The sequence below is a fragment of the Arachis stenosperma genome, chromosome 2 (genome assembly GCF_014773155.1).
Source record: "Arachis stenosperma cultivar V10309 chromosome 2, arast.V10309.gnm1.PFL2, whole genome shotgun sequence".
In the NCBI taxonomy this organism is placed as follows: Eukaryota; Viridiplantae; Streptophyta; class Magnoliopsida; order Fabales; family Fabaceae; genus Arachis; species Arachis stenosperma.
In genome coordinates, this window is record NC_080378.1 from 55764124 (window position 1) to 55790335 (window position 26212).

The 26212-nt window shown below is 27.0% G+C and overlaps 1 protein-coding gene across 2 annotated transcripts; it reads left to right on the plus strand.

The window, feature by feature from the left end:
* The first annotated feature begins 39 nt into the window (after positions 1 to 39).
* On the plus strand, positions 40 to 26212 carry LOC130960597 (phosphate transporter PHO1-like). 2 transcript variants are annotated; one of them, XM_057886039.1, is made up of 14 exons: positions 40 to 444; positions 4606 to 4915; positions 6496 to 6850; positions 8554 to 8602; positions 9664 to 9735; positions 10368 to 10497; positions 11281 to 11401; positions 12853 to 13102; positions 13930 to 14034; positions 22228 to 22272; positions 22426 to 22578; positions 23582 to 23860; positions 24735 to 24871; positions 25911 to 26212. In XM_057886039.1, exons 1-14 carry the CDS (start codon positions 193 to 195, stop codon positions 25999 to 26001), a joined length of 2349 nt encoding a protein of 782 aa, XP_057742022.1. In that variant the 5' UTR covers positions 40 to 192; the 3' UTR covers positions 26002 to 26212. The 2 variants fall into 2 exon arrangements, with proteins under 2 accessions (XP_057742022.1, XP_057742023.1); XM_057886040.1 differs by lacking the exons at positions 22228 to 22272; positions 22426 to 22578; positions 23582 to 23860; positions 24735 to 24871; positions 25911 to 26212 and adding exons at positions 19242 to 19473; positions 19717 to 19989.

Here is a 26212-nt window from a genome sequence, read left to right on the forward strand (position 1 = left end):
CACATTCTCAATCTCACCCCCCCCCCCCCCCCCCAACTTTATTTTAGAAAGAAAAAAATAAACAAAAATAACACAAACTCTCTTCTTCTTTTCTTCTTTTTCTTCAGTGCTCCTTTGTTCCTTCACACCACTACTAGCTACAAATACATATACATATATATTATATTACAAAAAATAATTATTAATCTAAAAATGGTGAAGTTCTCAAAGGAGCTTGAAGCACAACTAATACCAGAATGGAAAGAAGCCTTTGTCAACTATAAGCAGCTGAAGAAACACATAAAGAGGATCAAACTGTCACGAATTCAAAAGCATCAACAACCGCCGCCATGTGGTGGCGGTAGTAGTGCTGCTGACTTTGGTCGCTCTATTTTCGATTCGTTTCGCTTTGTCGCCAACAAGTTCTGCTTCACTTCAGATAACAATAAGCAAGACCTCATTCAGGTATATATTTTTAATAATATCAGCCTACACAGTAACTGCAACCGCAATATATATATTACATATTTACATGTCAAAGTCTCTATCTCCGCACATAATTACATAAAGGACAATACGTTCTAATACGTAAACAAGTGCACAGCATGTGTGATATAAGATATTCAATCATATTAGCTACATATAAATACATATAAATACATCAAGATTGATTTTGATAATTAATTTTAGTACACAATATGCTAATTCATGTAATAGGGCTCCACATCGTAGCAATGCACGATACTCATGTGACCGCGTGCAACCTCTTTCTACCTTATTCTATTAGAACCGTGCTTTTTATTTTTTTGAAAATTAGGAGTGGGATTTGAAGCTAAGATTTCTAGATGAGGATGAGAAAACTATATTATTTGAGTTATAATTTGTTACCATTAGAACCATGTTTATTACCAGAAAAGAAGAAAGATATATTATCTAATAACATTTTTGGTAAAGTTGGCGTATCTTATCTTATAATTAAGATTAAGATCACCTAACTTTGTATACAAATAGTTAACCGGGTCTATTTTGTTTGTTACTTTTTTCGGTGAATTTCAGCTCATTTTTTTTCGGTGTTTTCAGGTATAGTATAAGCAGATTTATGATTGCGTGTGATTATGATTTTCTTTTTTCCTTTTCTTCTCGGTTTTCTGCTTTTTTATTTGTAGTGTTTTAGTCTCTTCGGGCATATAACATCGAAGAAAAAAGTAAAGTGATATCATTTCGAACACACAATGATGTGCTCGTTTATTTGATTATTACAGATTTGTGTCTTGTTCTGCTCAAAAATTCAGAAAACATACATATCAATGCCCTCTTTCATTTTGATGTTTTCATCACCAAATATTCAAATTACGCTTAATAGTAACCGTGTGAAACCGCGAATTCGTGGTGCCATTGGAATGTTTCTTCTGTTGTTCTTGAAAACATTATTATTATTATTATTATTATTATTATTATTATTATTATTATTATTATTATTATTATTGTTGTTGTTGTTGTTGTTAACTGACTGAAATATAATATTTTTGTGTTTAATTTCGATTTTATATGTCTATGAAATATTTTGAAAGATATATATTTGAAATTCATCATGTGGTGAATGTTTAAGTTTTCATATTTAACCTATATATACAAATTAGGCATTAGATATTAAACTTTTTATTTCTAAGCGCGGACTTATAATATTGAGTTAATAATGGTTAAAGACTAATTAAAATTAAATAATGGTTCTTTGATCTGATTCATAATTTCAAAATTATCCTTCTTACTTTATATGGCAGTATACTCATCTTTATTCAAAATTATTTTTTCTTTTTTATAATTTATCATGAAACGATTTTTCTAAAAATTTAAGTTGTGAATTTTTGTATAATTTTTTTATCATATATTAAAATTCTTTTTAAATAATGATAGAATTGTAAATTTTTAAGTTATAAAAATTCTAATATATTTTAAAATCATTTTTTTCAAATTAATAAGTTGATAAAAAAATATACATAAATTATTATATGTCTAAAATTATCTTTTGAGAAATAGAAAGCTAAACGCACGTAATAGTATTTAATAAGTCTAAAAGATAGAAAGCACGAGAATACACAAAAAAAAAATGTGAAGAGAATGAGAAGGGCATTAATAATAGAAAAAGTATAGATAGATAATGAAAATATTAAACAATGTGAATAATAGATATATTAGATGTTTATTTTACTAAGTGTATGAATAATTATTCTAATATTAAAATTTAAATAGATAATTTAAAAATGTAATGTATTTTTATTTAATTAGTAGTTATTTATATTATTTAAAAAAGTCATTGATTCCTCTAAAGTTGGCTCAGTGGCATATTTTCGGAACCATTTTCTGCTTCCTTTTCCCTTTAATTTTGGGAGTTTCTCATTCTCTCACGAAAGAGCAAAGAGGAAATTAAAGGGTACGGACGTTAGTGGGATATATGCATATTATTGTTCATATACATATATCATATCATGAAACTATTGTGCACCTTACATAGTAGAGTATTGCACCATCATTTAACCAGATATTTATACAATTTTTGAAATAACTAGTAAGTGAAATACATGCATGTTTATTGATTACTTGATTAGTGATATATAGAATGTTTTACACTAATGGTGTACGTAAATTAAATTCATTTAAAATTTGAAGGGTAAAATATTATTTTAGTTTTTAATATTTAAATTAAATTTTAATTTAATTTTTAATGTTTTAAATATTTTATTTTAAGTTTAAAAAATTTTAAATATCTTATTTCAGTACAAAAATGTTTCAAATAGATTAAATATTATCACACTATTAAATTTAACACGAATAATTAATATATTAAAGAGTTAGTAATATTTAATTTTTATACGTAAATAAAATTAATTCATCAACAATCGTTAATTTAAAAATTTTTATTTTGATTTTAAATTGTTGATGATTGATTGATAAAATTTTAAAAATTTTTCTACTATATGAAGAAGATCAAGAAGAAGAAGTATTATAATATAAGAAAATTTTGCTTATATTTCTCTAACACAAGAAAAAAGATATAACTTAACAATAATGTTGTTAATGTCTATATTATTACACTCGTTTCGTTAATTATTTATGTCAAATTTAATGGTATACAATAACAATCTATTTAAAAATTTTTGGGACAAAAATAAGATGTTCAAAACATTAGAGACCAAATTAAACTATAACCCAAACATTAAGAATCAAAACAGTATTTATCCAAATTTTAATATCAAAATTGTATAGATATGAAATTTTTTATATAATTAGAAGAGTAAGCATCTATCATATATTACTAATTTTACAACTAAAATGTGTCACATGTCACTCTTTAATTGTAATTGAAATCAAATCTTTTCCTCTAAAATTAAAGAGCTCTCTACTCTTCGTTCTTTTCTCTATCTCTCTTATTCCTTCACTCGCTCTATCTCTCTTATATATCATTATCAATGACTAATTATAAATTTGACAATCAAAATAGACAACATGACATTCTCTAATTGTATTTAAATTAAATTAAAATTAAAATATTCAAATTTGATAACTAAAATGTGACACATGACACTCTCTTATTAAAATTTTGAAAAAAATATTTTCTTTTAAAATTAGTAAATATCCTTCTTATATTATCTTATCTACCTCTCTCTTTTTTTCTATTTCTCTCTCCTTTCCACTCTATATATAATTATAATCCATATTTTATATTAGTAATTTAATAAATCAAAATATGTCACTAGATATTTTTTCATTATAATTAAAATAAAATTTTTTTTTACTTTTAAAATTAACAAACTCTCTCTTATTCTTCTTCTTTATCCTTCTCCCTGTTTTCTTTTATTCTCTATTTTCTCTACTTTTCTGTTCTACAAAACATAAAATTAACAACATAATATAATTTAAATAAAAAATATTATTATATGCATATTTTTTATTTAGTTTTAAATTTATACTACTTATTTTTCTAATTTATATTTTTACTTTTTTTCAAATATTTATTATATATAATTTAAAAAAATACTAGTGTCGTGATTAAAAGTTAAAATCAAGATTCAATTATTTAAAAAAATTGAGTTAATTTTATAATTATCAATATAATTTTTTTATGCTAATATCTAATTATATATACATATATATTATTTTTAAATATCAAGCATAAAAATTAATTATTTTTATTTGTGCAACAAAATTAACACCTAATCAAATAAAAAAATATGTATGTTAAATTCTTTTAAATTTTAGATAACGAATGTTAAAATTAATTATTATTAAAAAATTAAATTCTTTCGTATAAAAATAATAACTAAAAAAACTTGTTATTCAATTTTATTTTTACTTACAGAGATCTTGGTCTTTTTAGTCGATGGATACTTTTATTCCTTACGATCATTTTGTAAATGTAGTTTAATACTATAAATTTTTTGTGTTATAATTTATAATATCAGGATAAATTTTAAAAGATTTATATTTTCGTAATAGTATTACGAGTAGAAATACTAGTTTTTATCCCAAAAAAATAAAAGAAGAAGAGAGAATTACAATGATTTCTTATAATCATGAATAGTAGTTATTAATGTAGTTTTGTGAATTGTGATGCATGCATATATATAGGTGAGGAGAAAAACCATGGAAGATGGGGAGGAAGAAGTGTATGAAACGGAACTTGCTCAATTGTTTTCAGAAGAAGATGAGGTGCATGTGTTCTTTGCAAGCCTTGATGAGGAGCTTAACAAGGTGAACCAATTTTACAAGAAGCAAGAGATTGAGTTTCTTGAGAGGGGGGAGATGCTCAACAAGCAGCTTCAAATCATGCTTCACCTCAACCAACTTCTCATCGAAAAACGTTGCAAAAATCCATCACCCAAGGCTTTCAACGCTGGAATTTTCCCTCATTCTCCTACCCGGAACTCATATTTTTCCAGTTAGTTTTCGAATCTTGTTCCTTTGATATTATTTTTTAATACATTGGTTTCGTTGGTATTGAGATTTTATCTTATAAATTTTCACAAATAACCTAAATTATTCTCTATTTATTTTTTAAATTTTATGTGTTAATTAAGATTTTTTTTTTGTAGCTAACTTAAAAGAATTTTTTATTTAATTAGTATTGATCAATTTATAATAACAAGTTTCATATAAAAACTATTAATCTAACCAAATTAATTTTTATTAAATTTACGTTTTGGAAATTTCTAAATCTAACTAGAAATAATTTTTAAAATGTAAAAATATCAATTTTTATATTTATCTGTTTATTATCTAATAAATGTTATTCCTTTTTTTTTTCCTTAGAAATAAAATGTAAATTTCTTTGGAAAGATATCTTTAATCTAAAATATAGTATTAAAATACAAAATAAAAATTCCTTTGGATGAAATTAAATATCCCTGTTATTTTCGATTTTTAATTTGCTTATTTTCTTTAACTTTAATTTGTCTGGGTTTAACTAATGGTGATGTTGATATATAAAAATAATAACTGATAAGTGAATATATATTATATTAAATAATTTAATCAAATAATATTAAATTATCTAATGATTTTAATTACAATGTTCTATATAAAAACATTTTTCACATGGCAGCTACCATATTTCATAAGAAAAGCATTAGCATGCACATGAAACTGTCCTTAATATTGAATTATATAGTTAACATGCATGCTCAATCGTTTCTTCTGGCGTCAGACTTGGATTCGACTCTGTGGTCCCACAACTGTCCTTATAAGTTAATATTGAAGTACATATTTAATAAATAATATAATATATCACATAAAATATGTTTTTTCGTGAGTGTTTGTAGCTATGCAAAATTGTATCTTCTCCATGCGCACAAGAAAAATTCTTGCTGTCCAACTCGTCTGTCTTTCTCTTTAATTGCCTCTCTCAATTTTGGTGTAGTCTAATGATTAGAGTCTAATTATGGAAAAAAGTATTTATCAGTTAATATTGGAAAAAAGTATTTATCAGTCTAATGAAAAAATTGTATTTTGATAGAAAATCTATCTAACCTATATTTTTAAAATTAATACATATAGGTTTTATATTATATTTATTAATAGATTTAGATCCTTTAAATTTTAAATTTTACTTTAAAAAATAAAATATAATTTATCATCATTTATTTCATAAATGAAACAAAAAAAAATATGAAAAAAAATATTCAATAATAAAAAATTTTACTTTATCCTCTAAAATAAAAATCTAAAATTTAGATGAAAGATACAAATTCTTTATTAATAGTTGAGTAATTAATTCGCTTGTTTACTTAAATAATCATTAAGAGTTCAAATACCCTCTTATTTATGTATGTTGTAATTTATTAATCACTAAATAAAATTTAAAATTCATGACAAATAATTGCGGGATTTAATTGTAGTCACAATATATAGTATGATTGCAAGGTTTATTACTGGGATAAATATCATAACCCTAATTGCGACCATTCTGTGTAGGAAATGATCTTCTCATGGCATGATATATTATTAAAATTTGTTGTGCAGAAAGTGTAGGAGAATCAGATAATGAAAGCAATTCAGAGATTTCACAAACGGAGGAAGTGATGACAACATTGGAAAGAAATGGAGTGAATTTTGTGAAGTCAGCAACAAGGATGAAGACAAAGAAAGGAAAAGCTAAGATGGCAATAAGAATTGATATTCCGGCCACCACGCCAAGCCGTAGCATCACGGCGGTTACTTCCATGTTATGGGAGGATTTAGTGAACAGTCCCATAAAAGAAGGGTCCGGTGGTGGTGGAGAGTTCATTAACAAAAGGAAAGTTCAATATGCTGAGAAAATGATTAGGAGTGCATTTGTAGAGCTCTATAAAGGTCTTGGCCTTCTCAAAACCTACAGGTTAGTTTCTAATTAATTAACTACATCATCATCATCATTATTATTATTAATTTATTATTACAACTACCACCACTTTGCCATTTCCAAAAAGCCGCACCTTTTGTTCATTAATTTTTAAACGTATAAATAATAACACAAAATAATTATTTATAATTCAATGGTTAAAAATTGTTTTTGAATTATGTATAGGTATGGATTATTATTATTATTATTAGCAGCAGCAGCTGCTTGATTAGCACTACGCTAGTTGCGTTTCTAGTTTTTTAATATTATTGTAAGTTTAAAATAATAGAAATATCCATTTTTTCATAAATTTTAAAGTAGGAATTCCTTTTGTTTAGATAAGAAAAGGAAGAGTTATCTTTCAAGGTGCAATATTTTTATAATCATTAGCTAGAACATATATATATATATATATATATATATATATATATATATATATATATATATATATATATATATATATATATATATATATATATATATATATATATATAATATGGAAATATAAAAAATTACATATGAAACCTAATTCTTTAATTTTATTCAGAAAAATATTAAGAAAATTAAAATTTTTTTCTTAATATATGGACTAATACTAGTAAATTTTTGTTTTCACTAAAAATATTGGTTTCCAAATACTCTCCTTATATAACTAATTTTATTATTGTTTGGGCTATTAGTATAATGTATATTATGTTGTGGTGTGAAAAATATTAATAGTAGTAGTGTTGTAGAGGAAAGAGTGAGACGTTAATTTGGGGAGGTGTGTGAGCCTTGAATTGGATTAAGGGATAGATAAGGATTTAAGTAAGGCTATATGTGAATGTAACGAAGTTTATTTGCATTGCATGGAGGTTTATAGTGCCACGTAATATATAAGATTTGTTTTTGGTAGATGTAGGAAATGATAGTTGGGTTATATAGGCCAAGACGTTTCTATTAAAGAAGAAGGATATCTGAATTATCTAATAATGTGAACTGCCACCCCCTAACAAATACAATCACGACAAATATGGTCACCAAATCCAAATTGCTCACACCAAAGCTATAAAAGATTGAAATAATGATTAGATAAATAAAAATAAAAAATACACCATCTTGTATTATATGAATTGTGATCATTAAGAAATTGCACTAAAATGATGTGACATTGATAAAATTCACAATTTATATCAACTAGTTATAAACCTATAATATATATAATCATAATATTCATATAATAAACACTTTTATACAACTCATCAAACCTACACTTTAATGTTATACTTTTATCGAGCACATACATACTTTTGGGAGGGAAGTGGGAATTTGTGGCAAACATTTTGCTATTAAGGAAAAAAGGAAAAGAATTGAAATTTAGAAAAGGAAGGTGCAAATAAAAATCGTTGCCTTTGTGATGTACTAATTGAACAAGTAGGCGCATAATAAATGCTGGGATTATATAATTAAAATGTGAAACTTTAAATTCCTTTCTGAAACAATTTTACGTATTATTTCCAAATAGCTTCATTTAATTTCTTTGGTCACACATAGGTGTGCTATATATTGCTACAATTTCTTTTACCACTTTTTTTTCTTTTATTTGATTCCTTTACTTAATTATATAATATGAAGTTTTAATTAATTAGTACACGTACTTTCTAAAAGCACCTTTTATGAGATAGCTATTTTCTAACAACATTATTCTCTTATTTTGGCAGCTCACTAAATATGGTGGCGTTTTCGAAGATATTGAAAAAATTTGACAAGGTGTGCCTTCAAATTAAATACTTTTAGCTATATATATATATAGTGGACTGTGGACACACATTTCAGTGTGATTTTTGCATTCTGTCTCTTTAGGGATAATACTAGGATGAAGCTTCTATGGTAATAGCATCACTTATTTAAAAATATCTATTTCTCTTTTTTCTTTTCCTTTTCTTTTCAATTTTATTTTTGCTTGACAAAACATCTTTAACTTTTGGAAAATTAAAGTTTTATAAAACAATAATCACCCATGCTAAGTTAGCTAGTTCAATCAGTCTTCTAGATATTTAATGTCATGTTTTATCAGTTTATTATCTGCTTCAATTCTTCTAAATAAACATTAGCATTATGTATATGGCTAAACAATAATGTCATGTACTCTGACTTCACAAATAAAATAAATACATCTAAAATAATTTAACATTTATTATTTTAAATTGATTTGTAATATATTTATTCATTCATATCATACAATAATTTTGCTTATTATTGTATTGACTAATAATGATGAGCATGTGTAAATATTACTTTTCGGTGATATATGTGTATATAAGATGGGAAAGTATGAGGAGCCAATGAGATATTTATACAATGTGTACAATGGAGGTTTATAGATTATTAGTGTTATATTTTTCTATTAGCTGAAACTTTTGGGATGAGTGGTATCATGACATGGTATAAGATAGACTAAAGATATAATAATTAACTTACATGTTTGGAGTCATATCATTAAAATTAATTAACAACTTAATTTAATGCATAATAATTAATCAAAATATCAAAGTCACCATCATAATTGAAATTGATAGCATTTTAGCCTCTGCTCTCAGTATTATTGACTGTACCCATCTTTGTAGTGGATATACTCACGCACTATGATCGAGTGATACATAATGAATAAGAATATAATTATACAGAATAATGGGACATAAACTATTTAACTCACATCCGAACAATTATGCATACAGAGTTCAATTTATATTTATGCTAATTAACTCTTTATTAAGGTATATTTTCATGATATGATATGAATTATATAACCAATTTATTTTCCCATTCAGGTTTCTTGCCAACAGACCTCCACAAATTATTTGAAAGAAGTGAAGAGGTCCCATTTCGTTAGTTCTGATAAGGTATCTGTCCTTTTTTTCCCCTTACAATCACGTTAATTATGTTAGAACGAAGCAATATTGTAAAAATAAGGGTAATTATTCTGTTAATTTTTATAATTTTATCAAATTTTAAGTTAAATCTTTATAATTTAAAAATTTATAATTGAATTTTTATACTAAATTAAAATTTTTAATTAGGTCATTTCTTTTTTTTTTTGTTAGAAAAGAAGTTTTAAATATTTGTTTATGTGTTTGACTTATAATGAATTATAGAATATTTTAAAAGTAAATATTTGAGGATTATATATATTGTATTTTTTTAAGAAAAAAAAAGATAACAACAAATAAAAATTTAACTACAAGATTTTATCTAATATAAAAATTTAATTATAAATTTTTTAATTATAAAAATTTTATTAAAAATATGGTAAAACCATAGATACTAATAGAATAATTAAACCCAAAAATAAACAAACAACTTATCAACATTTTTATCGTATCATGTTTAATTTGTTTGGATCTTATGATAACATTTCTACTTTTATATATATATATATGAATTAGGAGAATGGGTTATATTATTGCGTAGCTATAATTTGACTAATGGTGATTATTTGTATTATTATAATAATCTTAGTTGAAATTAATTAAAGGTTGTTAGACTAATGGACGAAGTGGAATCCATATTCACAAAGCACTTTGCCAACAATGATAGAAAAAAAGCAATGAAGTTTCTAAGGCCCCAACAACAAAAAGCTTCTCACATGGTGACATTCCTTGTTGGTAATACACTGCCTCTCTCTCCTAAAGTCCTAATTGGTCCAAACCAACCCTAAAAAACTACTAATATATTTGTGGTTATTTAAAAAATAATAAAGCGAGTCCCATTATTATTTCCCGATAATGCTATTAAAATATTTTAAAATTTCGTTAAGATATATAATAACTTTAGGAATTTTTATTGGTTCGTACATATTGTTTGAAATTAAAATCTCAATGTTCTTTATAGAATTCAAACTATAATGCAATATTTCATGTGTTAGCACTAAAGCCCAATAGAATTTTCATCCATTGCAATTTAACCGGTGGCCACTAACTCACTAAGAGAATGTGGTGAGCCAATTCATTTTATGCTTAATTATAGCTAGGTCAAATTTTAAATTCATCTTAATTGACAATAATGTCACTCCTTTATTATATGTATTTTTTTTAAATTATAGTTAAAGCATATGATTTTTTGTTAGTGATATTATTATTTATGTGTTTTTTCTTATTAATTTAAATATTAAAAAAATTATGTCGTGATATAATATTAGAGTTTTTATGATCTAAAAAATTAAAATTAATTTTTGTTGACCCAAAAAAAATTCAATATAAGTTGAATAAAAAAAATATACAAAGATTCACACAAATCTAAAAAATACTCCTGCGTGAAAATGACATATAATAATGAGATTAATTTATAAAATCACATAATAATAATAATAATTCGGAAATAACAATATCACTACCCTTTTGATGAATAATATGTGATCACTTTATTAATGGTTCTATATTTTATTGTAGGGTTATGCACAGGTTCTTTTGTATCGTTGTTCTGTATATATGCAATATTGGCCCATTTGTGTGGAATATTCTCTCCAAGTACAGACACAACTTATATGGATAGTGTCTACCCTGTTTTCAGGTCATCATCATGCTTCTTATTTTGTCTTACTTCACACATGTTCTTTAATTTTGATATCTCAGTGATCCACAAAGTGTGAACCAACTTGTTTAATATTGCATATCCTAATCCTTTCTATAAATTCCTTAAAATCTATTCATACATTTAATTTATGTTAATCTATTATATTTTATGATTATAAAAGCAATTAGTATTATAACTATTTATTTGAATATTATAAGATTATATAATTAAATTTTGAAAAAGGAAATTTACTGTTATGGAATATTAAAATCTATGATGCACGGACACTGACACGGACACAGGACACGACACGACACGGGACACGCGGACACACGAATTTTAAAATTTTATAAGACATGGGGACACGGCATATATATAGAATATAAAATATTTTTTAGATAAATTACAATGAATTTTTGATATTTTATTGCTGTTAAAATATAAAATAATTTTTTAACTATTTTTAATATGTTTTTTAACTATATAAAAGTATCTAAAATATTTTTTATTTTAATAAATAATAATATATATTATTTCTAAACTCATTTCAACGATATATGTTAAGAATAAGGTTAGATATGCGGGCACTTGATGGTATTTAGGTGTGTCTAAGTGTGTTCGGAGAAGATATTTTTATTTTTTATCAAGACACGTTTGGACATGCATGTCGAACGAGTGTCAATAAGTGTCGATAAGTGTCGTGTCCGAAATGTGTCCGACACGCAGACACAACAATTCAACGAAGTGTCTGTGCTTATAGATTAAAATTAGTGGTTGATAAAAATAATAATTATTAGGTGTTTAATTTAAAACATAAATAGCATATTTTGTCACTCAACTAAAGGCTCAGCTATAGCACTGCCAGTAAAAACAAATATTCAACATAAATGCGTTTGGATTCACATTTCTGTACCATGTTTTTTTTTTTTTGTGGGTGTGTTCTGTACCATGCTTTTATTTTCTTTTGATGCAATCTATCTCTTTTGAACTGTTTTTTTTTTTGTCATGCTTTTGAACTGTTTCGTTTCTGAAATATTTTTTGGTTGGTATATTTTTGATGGCGTGTATTGTTTATGGGCTACCTTGTCAGTGTGGTCTCATTCTCATATGTTTAGTTTAAGGGCTTTCTACAAGGCCCAAATCAGTTAGAAAAACCAATATATACGCATTCATGTTTGTATTCTGTCCAAGAAAAAAAAAAGGAAAATATTATTCTCTGCATTTGGTACTATATTATACATTGATGATAATTATATTTTTAGATAGAACATAGATATGGGTAAAAATGACAGTTTTCTGCATTTTATTTTATAAAAAAGGACAGGGAAAATCCTAACAAATTTAGGTTAAGTCAAACATAGTTTTTCTAATAACTCAGCTTTGCAATTATAAGGAACCATAATGTGATGATAACTTTCACTAATAGTTACAATAATTTTTTTGTGCAGTGTGTTTGCCTTGTTTAGTCTACACTTGTTTATGTATGGATGCAACTTGTACATGTGGAAGGGAACAAGAATCAACCATAATTTCATATTTGAATTCTCACAAAGCACAGCATTAAAGCATAGAGATGCATTTCTAATGTGCACCATTTTTATGACAACTGTGGTTGGAGCAATGGTCATACATCTTGTTCTAAGGGCTGCTGCATTTTCTCCTAACCAAGTTGATGCAATTCCTGGAATCCTTCTTCTGGTTAGTCTACAACTACCACATGCTTGTTTTTCAACTAAATTTTTATTGCTACCCTTTCTAGAATTCATTAACAAACTTTTTACATTTTTTAGAATTTATTTTCGATTTTTTTATATTATTATTGTTATTTATGAATATGCAACAGTTCAATATGGGATAATTTTTTTTATTAATGTTATATAACTAATATTTTTTTTGTTTTTTTGTTAACACTTGACAAACAAATATTTTTATATTAAATTATAAATTTTAAATCTTAAGAATATAAAAAAAAGTATTGGCTAATATTGATAATAAAAAAATTGGTCCCTAACATTCTTTTTATTAATATTAATCAATACTTTGGACCAATACTTTTTTATTTTATTAGAGTTTAGAATTTAGAATTTAGAATTTAATATATAAAAATATTTTTATTGGTCAAGTATATATTAAAAAAATAATAAAATTTTTTATTGCTATAATATTATTTTTATTTTATTTTGTCACAATTAACATGGAGACATGTTATTTTTAACATCTCGTGATCTTGGCATCATCACTAAAAAATTAATATATAATGTTTTGTGAGGAAAACATAACACATTGATTAATAATTTAAAAAATATGATAACTTGGTTCGTGATTTATAAAACAATGAATGAAAATTGGAGATTTTATCCCCTTATATTATTTTTTATTAATTAATTCGTTAGTGTTTTAATTTTTTTTGGACTACATTTGTGTTTAATTTCAAATTCATATACACACTTGGCTTTAGAAAAGTGATTTCTAATATAGCACAAGTATAGTATTGAAGTTAATTCTAACAAAATCTTATTTTGCAGTCTTTCATAGCTTTGCTCATTTGTCCATTCGACTTCTTTTATCGCCCAACTCGATTTTGCTTCCTCCGTGTTCTTCGTAACATTGCCTGCTCTCCATTTTATAAGGTAAGCTGCTTCACTTAATCACTTACAATATTTTAATAATAATTCATCAAAAAATGTTGTTCTCACAATTAATTTAGATAAGAATAAATCAGAATGGTATTCAAAAGATTACATTGTTGATAAAATAAATTTCAAAAGATGTTAACAATAAATAAATTTTTAAAAGATTTATAAATACGACAAAAAGAATTAGATATTAAATATATATTCTAAAAAATAATTTTAGAAATTAAATTTTGATATAACTTTTTAGAATCATTATTAAAAAAATAAAATCTGTTCATCCTTAAAATTTGATAATTTTTCTGACGAGCGAATCTTTTAAAAAAGAAAATATATTGTCAATAACCGTATTTTTTTAAAAAATAAAAAAAAATCTAGAGATTAAATTTTATTTCGAATGTTTTTTTATCTACTTAATAAGTCATTTGTTAAATATAAAATTTTTTTATTACTTATAAAAAATATAATATTTATTTATTTTCTTTTGTTATATTTTTAAATTATTCAGGAACTGTCTTATCAATAATATTTCTTAAGAATTTTTTTATTAGCAGCTAAATTTTTCGTATACCAAATTAATAATTAACTCGGTTAAATAATTAACATTAACAACTATTAAAAAGAAAAGAGAAATGTGAGTTTTTTTTTTAAATAACGTACCAGGCTGTTGTAAAATAAAGGATATATAAAATAGAAGACTCTATTATTAATATAATTAGCTCAATAATTTTTATATATATAATAATATTATATGTTGTATTGTATATATATATACAAAGATAAGAAAAAGTATTAAAAATAAAGAGAGAGAAATTTGCATTTGACACTATCTCAATATAATAAAGATGGTTAATATTGCTATTAATATTATATGTAAAGAGTAATAGAAAATAGAATTTAAAATACTTATAAAATAAAAGAAGAGAAAGAATTGTAATAGTAATATAAGAAGAAGGGTATTTGGTTGCAACATAAAAGAGAGAAATATTAGTAAGAAGAGAGAGAGAGAGTATATTAGCTTTCTTTTATTGCTGTGTGTGTAAAAGCATACGGGGATGCTTGCTATTTATACATGAAGAATGATACCACTTTCAACTTTCATTTATTTCCATTTGTCTTGTAAATGGATTCATTTAGTCTTGAGAATGAAATCCAGCTAAGCCTTGCGTGGTTATCCATGGTCATCCACTTTTATCACAACACTCCCCCTTGGATGACCATTTAGGATTATTGCCTCGTTAAAACCTTACTAAAGAAAAACCCAGTGGGAAAAAAAACTTTAGTGAAGGAAAAAGAGTACAATATCCTTTAGTGATAGGGACTGCCTCATTAAAAACCTTGTCAAGAAAAACCCAATGGGAAAAAAAACCTGACCAAGGAAAAAAGAGTACAGTCTCCCCCTCTTGTCGACATCATTTAATGTCTTGAAATCGACGCATCCCAATCTCATGTGCCAATCTTTCAAAGAAGGATTTTGGGAGTGACTTTGTAAATAAATCTGCCAGATTGTCGCTTGAGCGGATCTGTTGGACATCAATCGTCCCTTGATTTTGAAGATCATGAGTGAAGAAGAATTTAGGAGAAATATGCTTTGTTCTATCACCTTTGATGTATCCACCCTTAAGTTGAGCAATGCATGCTGTATTATCTTCAAACAGGACGGTTGGAGCTATCTTATGATCAATCAGTCCACATGATGATAGAATATATTGAATCAGACTCCTCAGCCAAAAACACTCGCGACTAGCTTCATGAATCGCCAATATTTCAGCATGATTAGAGGATGTTGCAGCAATCGTCTGTTTTGTGGACCTCCAAGATATAGCTGTACCACCATATGTGAACAGGTATCCTGTTTGAGATCTCCCTTTATGTGGATCAGACAAGTATCCGGCATCTGCATAGCCAACTAGTTGTGATTTGGATCCATAGGGATAAAACAATCCCATATCAACCGTTCCATGAAGATATCGAAAAATTTGTTTGATTCCACTCCAATGTCTTCTGGTTGGAGAGGAACTATATCTTGCTAGTAAATTTACAGCAAATGATATGTCAGGTCGCGTATTATTAGCAAGATACATTAGTGCTCCAATGGCACTAAGATATGGCACTTCAGGACCAAGGATATCTTCATTTTCTTCTTTAGGACGGAATTGATCCTTTTTCACATCCAAAGATCTTACGATCATTGGGGTACTTAATGGATGTGACTTATCCATATAAAATCTCTTCAAGATCTTTTCTGTGTATGTTGTTTGATGAATAAAGATCCCGTCTTTTATATGCTCGATCTGCAGGCCGAGACAAAATTTAGTCTTTCCAAGATCTTTCATCTCAAACTCTTCTTTTAGAGTTTTTATAATTGTTGGAATCTCTTCAGGAGTCCCAATGATATTTAAATCATCAACGTACACAGCAATTATAACGAATCCAGATGCAGATTTCTTTATGAAAACACATGGGCAGATATCATCATTCTTGAATCCGTTTTTGGTCAGATACTCAGTAAAACGATTATACCACATTCGTCCAGATTGCTTTAGACCATATAAAGATCTTTGCAATTTGACTGAGTATAACCCTTGCAAATATTCATTGGATGGTTTAGATATCTTTAATCCTTCAGGGACTTTCATATAGATATCCCGATCTAATGAGCCGTATAAATAGGCTGTTACCACATCCATTAAATGCATATGCAGTTTATGATATGCAGATAAGCTGACCAAATAACGCAAAGTTATCGCATCCACTACAGGGGAATACGTTTCTTCATAATCTATACCGGGCCTTTGTGAAAAACCTTGTGCCACAAGTCGGGCTTTGTAGCGCACGACTTCATTTTTCTCATTTCGTTTTCTCACAAATACCCACTTATATCCAACAGGTTTTACATCTTCAGGTGTACGGACTATAGGTCCAAAGACTTCACGTTTTGCAAGTGAGTCTAATTCAGCCTTCATGGCTGCTTCCCATTTTGGCCAATCATTTCTTTGTCGACATTCTTCGACTGATCTTGGCTCAAGATCCTTACTTTCATGCATGATATCTGATGCCACATTATATGCAAATATTTCATTGACAATTGTCTTATTTCGGTCCCATTTCTCTCCTGTAAAGACATAATTTATTGAGATATCATCATTTTCACAATTTTCAGGTACCTGAACGTCTTCTGGCGTTATATCAGAATTTTGGACAACTGCTGGTGTCTTTACTATGTCTTTTTCAACAGGAATCGAATTTACCTCTTTTCTCTTTCGAGGATTTTTATCTTTGGAACCGACAGGCCTGCCACGCTTCTGGCGTGTATTTGCTTCCGTGGCTATTTGTCCTACTGGGACATCAATTCGAATTGGGGCATTTTCCGCTGGTATGTAAGATTTGGTTATCCTCTTTGTATCGGAAAATGCATCTGGCAATTCATTTGCTATTCTTTGCAAATGTATAATCTTTTGAACTTCTAGTTCACATTGCCCTGATCGAGGATCTAAATGCATCAACGATGATGCATTCCAATTAAGTTCCTTTTCAGGAAGCTTATTCTCTCCCCCTAATGTTGGAAATTTTGATTCATCAAAATGACAATCCGCAAACCGGGCTTTAAACACATCACCAGTTTGTATCTCAAGATACCTCACTATAGAGGGAGAATCATATCCAACATATATCCCCAATTTTCTTTGGGGTCCCATTTTGGTGCGATTAGGTGGTGCAATGGGAACATATATTGCACACCCAAATATTCTTAAATGGGAAACATTTGGCTGCTGGCCAAAAGCTAATTGCATAGGAGAGAATTGATGATAACTTGTTGGCCTCAAACGAATAAGTGCTGCGGCATGTAAAATAGCATGCCCCCAAACCGAGGTTGGGAGATTTGTTCTCATAAGCAAGGGTCTAGCAATTAATTGGAGGCGCTTAATAAGTGATTCTGCTAACCCATTTTGTGTGTGAACATAAGCTACTGGATGTTCAACACTTATTCCATTAGCCATACAATAAGCATCAAAAGCTTGGGAAGTAAATTCACCAGCATTATCAAGACGAATTGCTTTAATTGGATTTTCTGGAAATTGTGCTTTTAATCGAATAATTTGAGCCAATAATCTCGCAAACGCCAGGTTGCGAGAAGATAATAAGCACACATGTGACCATCTCGAAGATGCGTCTATTAGGACCATAAAATATCTAAAAGATCCACATGGTGGATGAATAGGTCCACATATATCACCTTGAATCCTTTCTAGGAATTCAGGAGACTCAAATCCAATCTTTACTGGTGATGGCTTTAAAATTAGCTTTCCTTGAGAACATGCAGCACAACAAAATTCACTAGTTTTAAGAATCTTCTGGTTCTTTAGTGAATGTCCATGAGAGTTTTCAATAATTCTCCTCATCATGGTTGTTCCCGGATGACCCAAACGGTCGTGCCAAGTTATGAATTCATTTGGGCTAGTAAACTTCTGGTTTACAGTGGCATGTGATTCAATTGCACTAATCTTGGTATAATACAACCCAGATGAAAGAGAGGGTAATTTTTCTAATATAACTTTCTTATTTGAATCATGAGTTGTGATACATAAATACTCATGATTTCCCTCATTCATCGTCTCAACATGACATCCATTTCGGCGAATATCTTTGAAACTCAACAAGTTTCTCAGAGACTTGGTAGATAATAGTGCATTATTTATTATAAATTTTGTTCCTCCAGGAAACAAAATTACAGCTCTTCCGGAGCCTTCTATCACATTGCCTGAGCCAATAATAGTATTAACATATTCCTCTTTTGGCACAAGATGGGTAAAATATATATCACTTTTGAGAATAGTGTGCGAACTTGCACTATCCGCAAGGCATACATCTTCATTACATATCCTTGCCATTCTTCAAAAACAAATAATAAAATGAGTAATATGCACAGTTAAATTGAATACTTGATCAGAATTATTTTTTTAAGAAACACTGTACATAAAATAATGTCATATACTAAAATTTTATTTTAAAATTTGACACATTTAATAATTTCAAAATTCATATTAATATTTCATTATTTATGTACATCACATTTGAAACTTAAATACATAGAAAATAAAACTTAACAATAAGTTCTTTACATTATTTATTTACATATATACTTCACAATCCCACATATTAAACTATTCCATCATTGATCAAATGACCAATATTTCCTTCAGGGTCCTCAAAGAAATCAGATACATCATAATGAGTGGTGGAGTTCTCAGCATCATTTGAAACAAAATTTGTTTCCTTTCCTTTGTCGTTCTTTTTCAAAGATGCCTGGTAAAGATCGACTAGGTGCCTTGGGGTACGACAGGTACGTGACCAATGGCCCTTTCCACCACAGCGGAAACACTTCTCCTCGGTTAATTTATTCTGCCCGATATTCCTTTCTTTGTCCCACTTCTGGTGAGATCCTCTCTTTTGAACATAATTCTTTTTCCTTCCATAATTTTTCTTGTTATTAAAAGCTTGCCATTTACCTCTTCTGGGGTAATGATTTGCCGCATTTACTTCAGGAAATGGGGCGGCGCCAGCTGGGCGCGCTTCATGATTTTTTAATAACAACTCGTTGTTGCGTTCGGCAACAAGAAGGCAAGAAATTAACTCAGAATATTTTTTAAACCCTTTCTCTCGATGCTGCTGCTGCAGGAGCACATTCGAGGCATGGAAGGTTGAGAAAGTTTTCTCCAACATATCATGATCAGTTATTTTTTCCCCACACAATTTCATTCGTGAGGTGATTCGAAACATTGCAGAATTATATTCATTTATAGATTTAAAATCTTGTAAACGCAAATGCGTCCATTCATACCGGGCTTGAGGAAGTATCACCGTTTTCTGATGATTGTACCTTTCTTCAAGGTCTTTCCAAAGATTTGCAGGATCTTTTAATGTAAGATATTCATTTTTCAATCCTTCGTCAAGATGACGACGGAGAAAAATCATGGCTTTAGCTTTATCCTTCTGGGATGCATTATTCTCAGCTTTAATGGTATCTCCAAGATCCATTGAATCAAGATGGATTTCAGCATCTAATATCCATGATAAATAATTGTTTCCAGATATATCAAGAGCATTGAATTCAAGATGAGAGAGCTTCGACATAATGAAAATATTACCTGAGTCTTCCTAAAGATTTGATCAGAGCATCGTGCTGATAACGTGTTGTAAAATAAAGGATATATAAAATAGAAGACTCTATTATTAATATAATTAGCTCAATAATTTTTATATATATAATAATATTATATGTTGTATTGTATATATATATACAAAGATAAGAAAAAGTATTAAAAATAAAGAGAGAGAAATTTGCATTTGACACTATCTCAATATAATAAAGATGGTTAATATTGCTATTAATATTATATGTAAAGAGTAATAGAAAATAGAATTTAAAATACTTATAAAATAAAAGAAGAGAAAGAATTGTAATAGTAATATAAGAAGAAGGGTATTTGGTTGCAACATAAAAGAGAGAAATATTAGTAAGAAGAGAAAGAGAGTATATTAGCTTTCTTTTATTGCTGTGTGTGTAAAAGCATACGAGGATGCTTGCTATTTATACATGAAGAATGATACCACTTTCAACTTTCATTTATTTCCATTTGTCTTGTAAATGGATTCATTTAGTCTTGAGAATGAAATCCAGCTAAGCCTTGCGTGGTTATCCATGGTCATCCACTTTTATCACAACACAGGCCACTCTTTTTTATTACCGTGACACCTCATTTTTTTCACGTGCTATTTGAGAGGCATCTAAGTGATCTAACCAAGAAGGGTCTTCCATATAGAAAACGCTAATCTAAAATGCGTATTTAGATGGAAAACGCTTAAGGGTGTGTTTGAGAAACCCGTTTGAAGGAAAGAAGTACGTTTAAATTTCTTGAAAGCTTCAATTTTTGGTTTGGCAAATTTTTTTCTCATGAACGCAGAAGTGATTTTGCTGTCAAAATCACGTTTACAAGAAGCAACTATTTGTAGCTTCTGCGTTTTTTTAACTGGCTTTTAGCCATAGATACTAATAATTTATTTACCTTTTACCAACTTTATCTTTTATACATGTTATTGTATTATTCATAAAATTCTTGTTATTTCTATTTATATGAGTTCTATTTTCTATTATTTATTATTTTTATTTTTTTCAACTATTTGTTTGACATTATATACTTTTATAATTGTGATTTTTGTGTATTATGGTTGTTATTATCTTTTTATAATATAATTTATTAATTATATTAGGCAAAGTAAATTAAACAAAAAATTAACTGTAAATAATAATAATAGTAAAAAATTATAACATACTAAAAAACGAGTACAAAAAATACTAAAAATATATTATATAAAAGATCATTAAGAACTTTTAGATTTGTTTCAATCAATATAAAGTAAATATTTAATTTTTTTATTATTTTCAGTATTCTCTTTTATAATTGTAATTCTCGTATACTATGTTTTAGTATAATTTTTTATAATATAGATTATGATTCCATTAAAAAAGATAAATTAAATAAAAAATTAATCATAAATAATAATAAAATCATAAACGTTGGATTCCAAATTAATATTAAGAATAAGATTATTGAGAATACTAGAATAAGAGTATGATGCAAAAAATACTAAAATAACATTTAATACTTAGAAAATATAACATATTTGATTAAATATTCTTTTATATATATAATTTAAATTTTTATTTTTATTTAAAAATATATTTTATCTATTTTTATATGTTATTTTTATTTTAGTAAGTAAATATTAATTTTATTATAAAATTAACTAATAAGATATATTTAAATATCTAAATTAAAATAATAGGATAATATAAAAAAAAAATTTAAGTTGATGTCTATTTTAGTAATTTTTTATCTAAAAGTGATTTTAAATGATATAAGCCAAACAGGATTTATTTTACTATAATCCATTTTGATACAAAAATTACCAAACATAAATCACTTTAACACAAACTTACTTTTGATCAAAATCAAGTTTGCAAAATCAATTTTATGTAAACTCCCATTTGCAAACTGTAATCCAAACACACACTAAGCGTGTAGACGTGTAGTGCTTCCATATAGTACCAAACGTGAAATTTTTTTTTTCTTTTCTTCTTTTAAATTTCATTGAGTAATATTTGTTGATTTGCAATGTTTTCTACAGGTTCTGCTGGTAGACTTTTTTATGGCCGACCAGCTAACTAGTCAGGTAATAATATTTTATACTATATATTATTGCAGCCTAGAACGAATTTGATTATAACTTGTCCTTAAATTTGTTATCCTAATCAATCTAAACTTGTAATTATGCAATATAATTAAATTATAAACATTGAAATTATTGTCTTATATATGGTTACAGATTCCGTTGCTAAGGCATTTGGAAACAACAAGTTGCCACATTTTTGCTAGAACTTTCAGAACACACCGTCCTGAGTCATGCCATTCTGGAAGATTATACGTTGAATTAACTTATATCATCTCTTTTATGCCATATTATTGGCGCGCATTGCAGGTAATTAGTAATATGGTTTGATTGTGCACTAAAATAGTATATCACACTTAGAATACCTGGCCTTAATGTTGAAAAGCTTTTACATGACCTCGCACGTGTATTAGATTGAATTTAGTTTTGAGAATAAAACAAAATAAAATATTAAAAATATGACACAAAAAATATAAAAATATTATTTGTACATTAAAATTCGTCACTAAAATCAGTAATTAATGTATTTGTGTATAAATACATGTGTGGTTTAATTTATTTTTAATGTGTATTTATATTTCAACATATATTTTTATATTAGTAACTGACTTTGGTGGCTGATTTTAATATACATGTAACATTACTTCAAAAAATATAAATATAAAAATTAATGTTTTGTATTTATTTTATGATGAACTAAATATGAGATAAAATAAATTATAAAAAATCTATTTTATCATTGTTTTATTCCTCGTCCAAATTTTAAGGAAAAAGATATAATAATAAACCATATAATTATAAAAATTTATAGGAAAGAAAAATACAAAATACAATAATTGTCTAATTCAATATCTTATAACACACTAATATTTGTGTTAATGTCTTATCTGTCACATATGATTTTATGTATTTTTGTCCTTTTTTCAATGTATCGTGCTTGTAAACAAAAATAATCTTAATATTTTTTTTTTTAATTTGTTCAATTAAGGAAAGACAAAAATGTCTTTTACCAAAAAGCTAAAAATAAAAATCAGAGCTATTTATTTTATTTTATTGCTATTCTGTTTTTGTACATACTCCATCATTCATGTATGTAAAATTCAAAAGGTAAAAATGATTTTTCAATTTAGCGGTACAATAGAATGAATATAATGCAAGGGGAGTGAGTGGTAGCTAGTATGTGTAACTTTGATACACCTTAAAGAGTACAAGTGTAATTTAATTATATATATTATTGCTACTATATTTGCAAATACTAATTGATGTTTGGTACTAAATTTGTGTAATCAATTAACACCACATTCTGTACTAGTGTACAAGGCGATGGTTTGATGATGGCGATGTAAACCATTTACTTAACATGGGGAAGTATGTTTCAGCAATGGTTGCAGCAGGGGCAAGAGTGACATATAGCAGGCAAGATAACCATTTATGGTTTGCTATGGTCTTAGTCACTTCTGTGGTGGCCACACTTTATCAACTCTATTGGGATTTTGTCAAGGATTGGGGCCTTCTTAATCCTAACTCTAAGAATCCATGGCTCAGAGATGATCTCATTCTCAAGAATAAAACCATATACTACATCTCTATGGTAACTTCTCTACCAATTATCTAAGTATCATAAAAAGCATATGCACTATGCGTTTGTATTTTGTCTTTCAAACAAAAAAATAAGTACAAAGCAAACTTTTCAAAATCGTACTAGTGATCGAACCCATAAAACTAAAGCTAAAAAATTTAAAAATTTAATTTAGGTTTAATTGAAGTTGAATCGAATATATAAAATAATATATTTATATATAGTATATATAATGTTTTAAACAATAATTTTTTATTTTATTATTTTAAATGCTAAAAAATCAGACCAGTTTAATCAATTAATTTGGTGACTGATATCTTTAATTAACCTGACTAGTTTTCAGTTTTCGATCAGGCTTTTAAAATAATGGTACAATAATATAATTTTTTTTTTGCTCAAAAATAAAAAATTCTTATATTTTCTATACTTATTAAAAATGGAGATAAAATATGTATTTGTTGCTTTGTTTTTGTAATTCTGTTTAGAGATAGTAACTTAAACAAAGCCTATATCTATATAGAGTTTTGGATATGAAATGTCATTTTGATTATTAAAATATTAGGCTGCATTTGATTTGTATTTGTATTTTTTGTTTTTAATATTTTGTGAAAAAAATAAAAAATAAAAACAGAAACAAAATTTTATTTTTTATTATTTTCTCTTTTTTATTTATAACATTCTAAAAATAAAAATTATTAAAAGTAAAAGCGTAGATCAAATCACTCTTTGCTTGATAAATCAGTATTCGCTTTGAGTGAATTTTTGAGGAGAACTAATGTTGATACAATGTAATCATTTCAATACTTGATGATGGAGTTTCGTCATTAAAATTGTAATGTTTTAATTTTGTAATTAATAAGAAGTGATTATTGGATTTGGATTTCAGGCATTGAATGTTGTCCTAAGAGTGGCTTGGGTGGAAACCATCATGCATCTGAGAGTGGGGCCTATTCAAACAAGGCTACTAGATTTTTTGTTGGCTTCATTGGAAGTTATCCGAAGAGGACATTGGAATTTCTACAGGTGCAATATTCTCACGCATTTTAGAATTTCTACTACACTTTTTCCTTTTACATTTTATTATTTTTACAATTAATAAGAATTTCTTTTTCAATCCGTTGATTTCATTTAATTAGGGCTATAAGATGCCCAGCTCCGATGCCACAACTAACTAAAGTGATATAATATGAAAGTATTTGTGAATAACAAAGAGAAAGCTTATGGCTACAAATACTATGACTAGAATGCAAACAATTTAACATATGTTCTCTTTTTTACAAAATATTTTTTAAACTAAGCATTGCTTCTTAAAATCTACTAACCTTAGCTTATTGTTTCCTATCAAACGAATATTCAAGGGTAACCTCTAAACTAAAACAAAATTAATAAACTATTGATAAGTTTTTTACTATTTTCTTAACCAAAAAAAAAAAAAAAAACCAACATCATTTAGCTAACAAAAATTAACCTAACAAATAAGTCCAATAAAAAAATTACAATTTTTCGTTTGAAATTATTCTTTCATTCTCTTTTACTTCTTCTCATTTTTTCTAATACCATAATTCTATCCACCCGCTACTAGTAATTAATCAACCGTCACTATGCTAGTCACCATTAGTCACCATTGTTGACTACTACCTTCAGACACCTGTCATCTAATATTTTAAATTTTAAATTATAAATCCTAAATTTTAAACCTTAAATTATATATTTTAAGAACTAAATTATAAATTTTAAATTCTAATCTCTAAATTTTAAGCCTTAATCTTAAATTATAAATTTTATCTCTAAATTAATTTTACTTTATTTTATTTCTAATTTTTTTATTTAAGTTTTAGATGTTTTTATTATTTTTATTTGAGAGGACATGAACACTTTTTTTTTTCGAGGAACTAATAAATTGTTGTATCATAATTTTTTAAACTAAATTAGTAGTTTAGCCATTTATATACACTCAATAAAGTTAAGGCTTTTAATGTAATTTTATTCCTCTTGACCGTATTTATTTACAAAGTAGTGAAATGTTGAACAAAATCATATTAAAATTACTTATGTGGAACAGGTTGGAAAATGAGCATCTAAACAATGTTGGGCATTTTCGGGCAGTAAAAGCGGTTCCACTACCATTTCGCGAACTAGATTCAGATAGTTAAAGTGATGATTTTCTCGTGATGACATGTATTTATGTGTGGAAAACATTGTTGCTGAGGTGGCAAAACTGAGTAAGCATAGGCTCAAAGGAAATTAATAAAATAATATTTTGAAGGTGTGAAATCTCTCACTCACCATTCATCTTATTATAACAGTTAAATTACTTCAGTATGTTGTTATAATTTTAATAAATTTATAATTAAATTTTTATAA

Coding starts and splice junctions, on each gene's coding strand:
- LOC130960597 (XM_057886039.1), top strand. CDS start 193: ATGGTGAAGTTCTCAAAGGAGCTTGAAGCACAACTAATACCAGAATGG. Junction 6,851..8,553: donor GGCCTTCTCAAAACCTACAG/GTTAGTTTCTAA, acceptor TTATTTTGGCAG/CTCACTAAATATGGTGGCGT. Junction 22,579..23,581: donor ATTATTGGCGCGCATTGCAG/GTAATTAGTAAT, acceptor ATTCTGTACTAG/TGTACAAGGCGATGGTTTGA.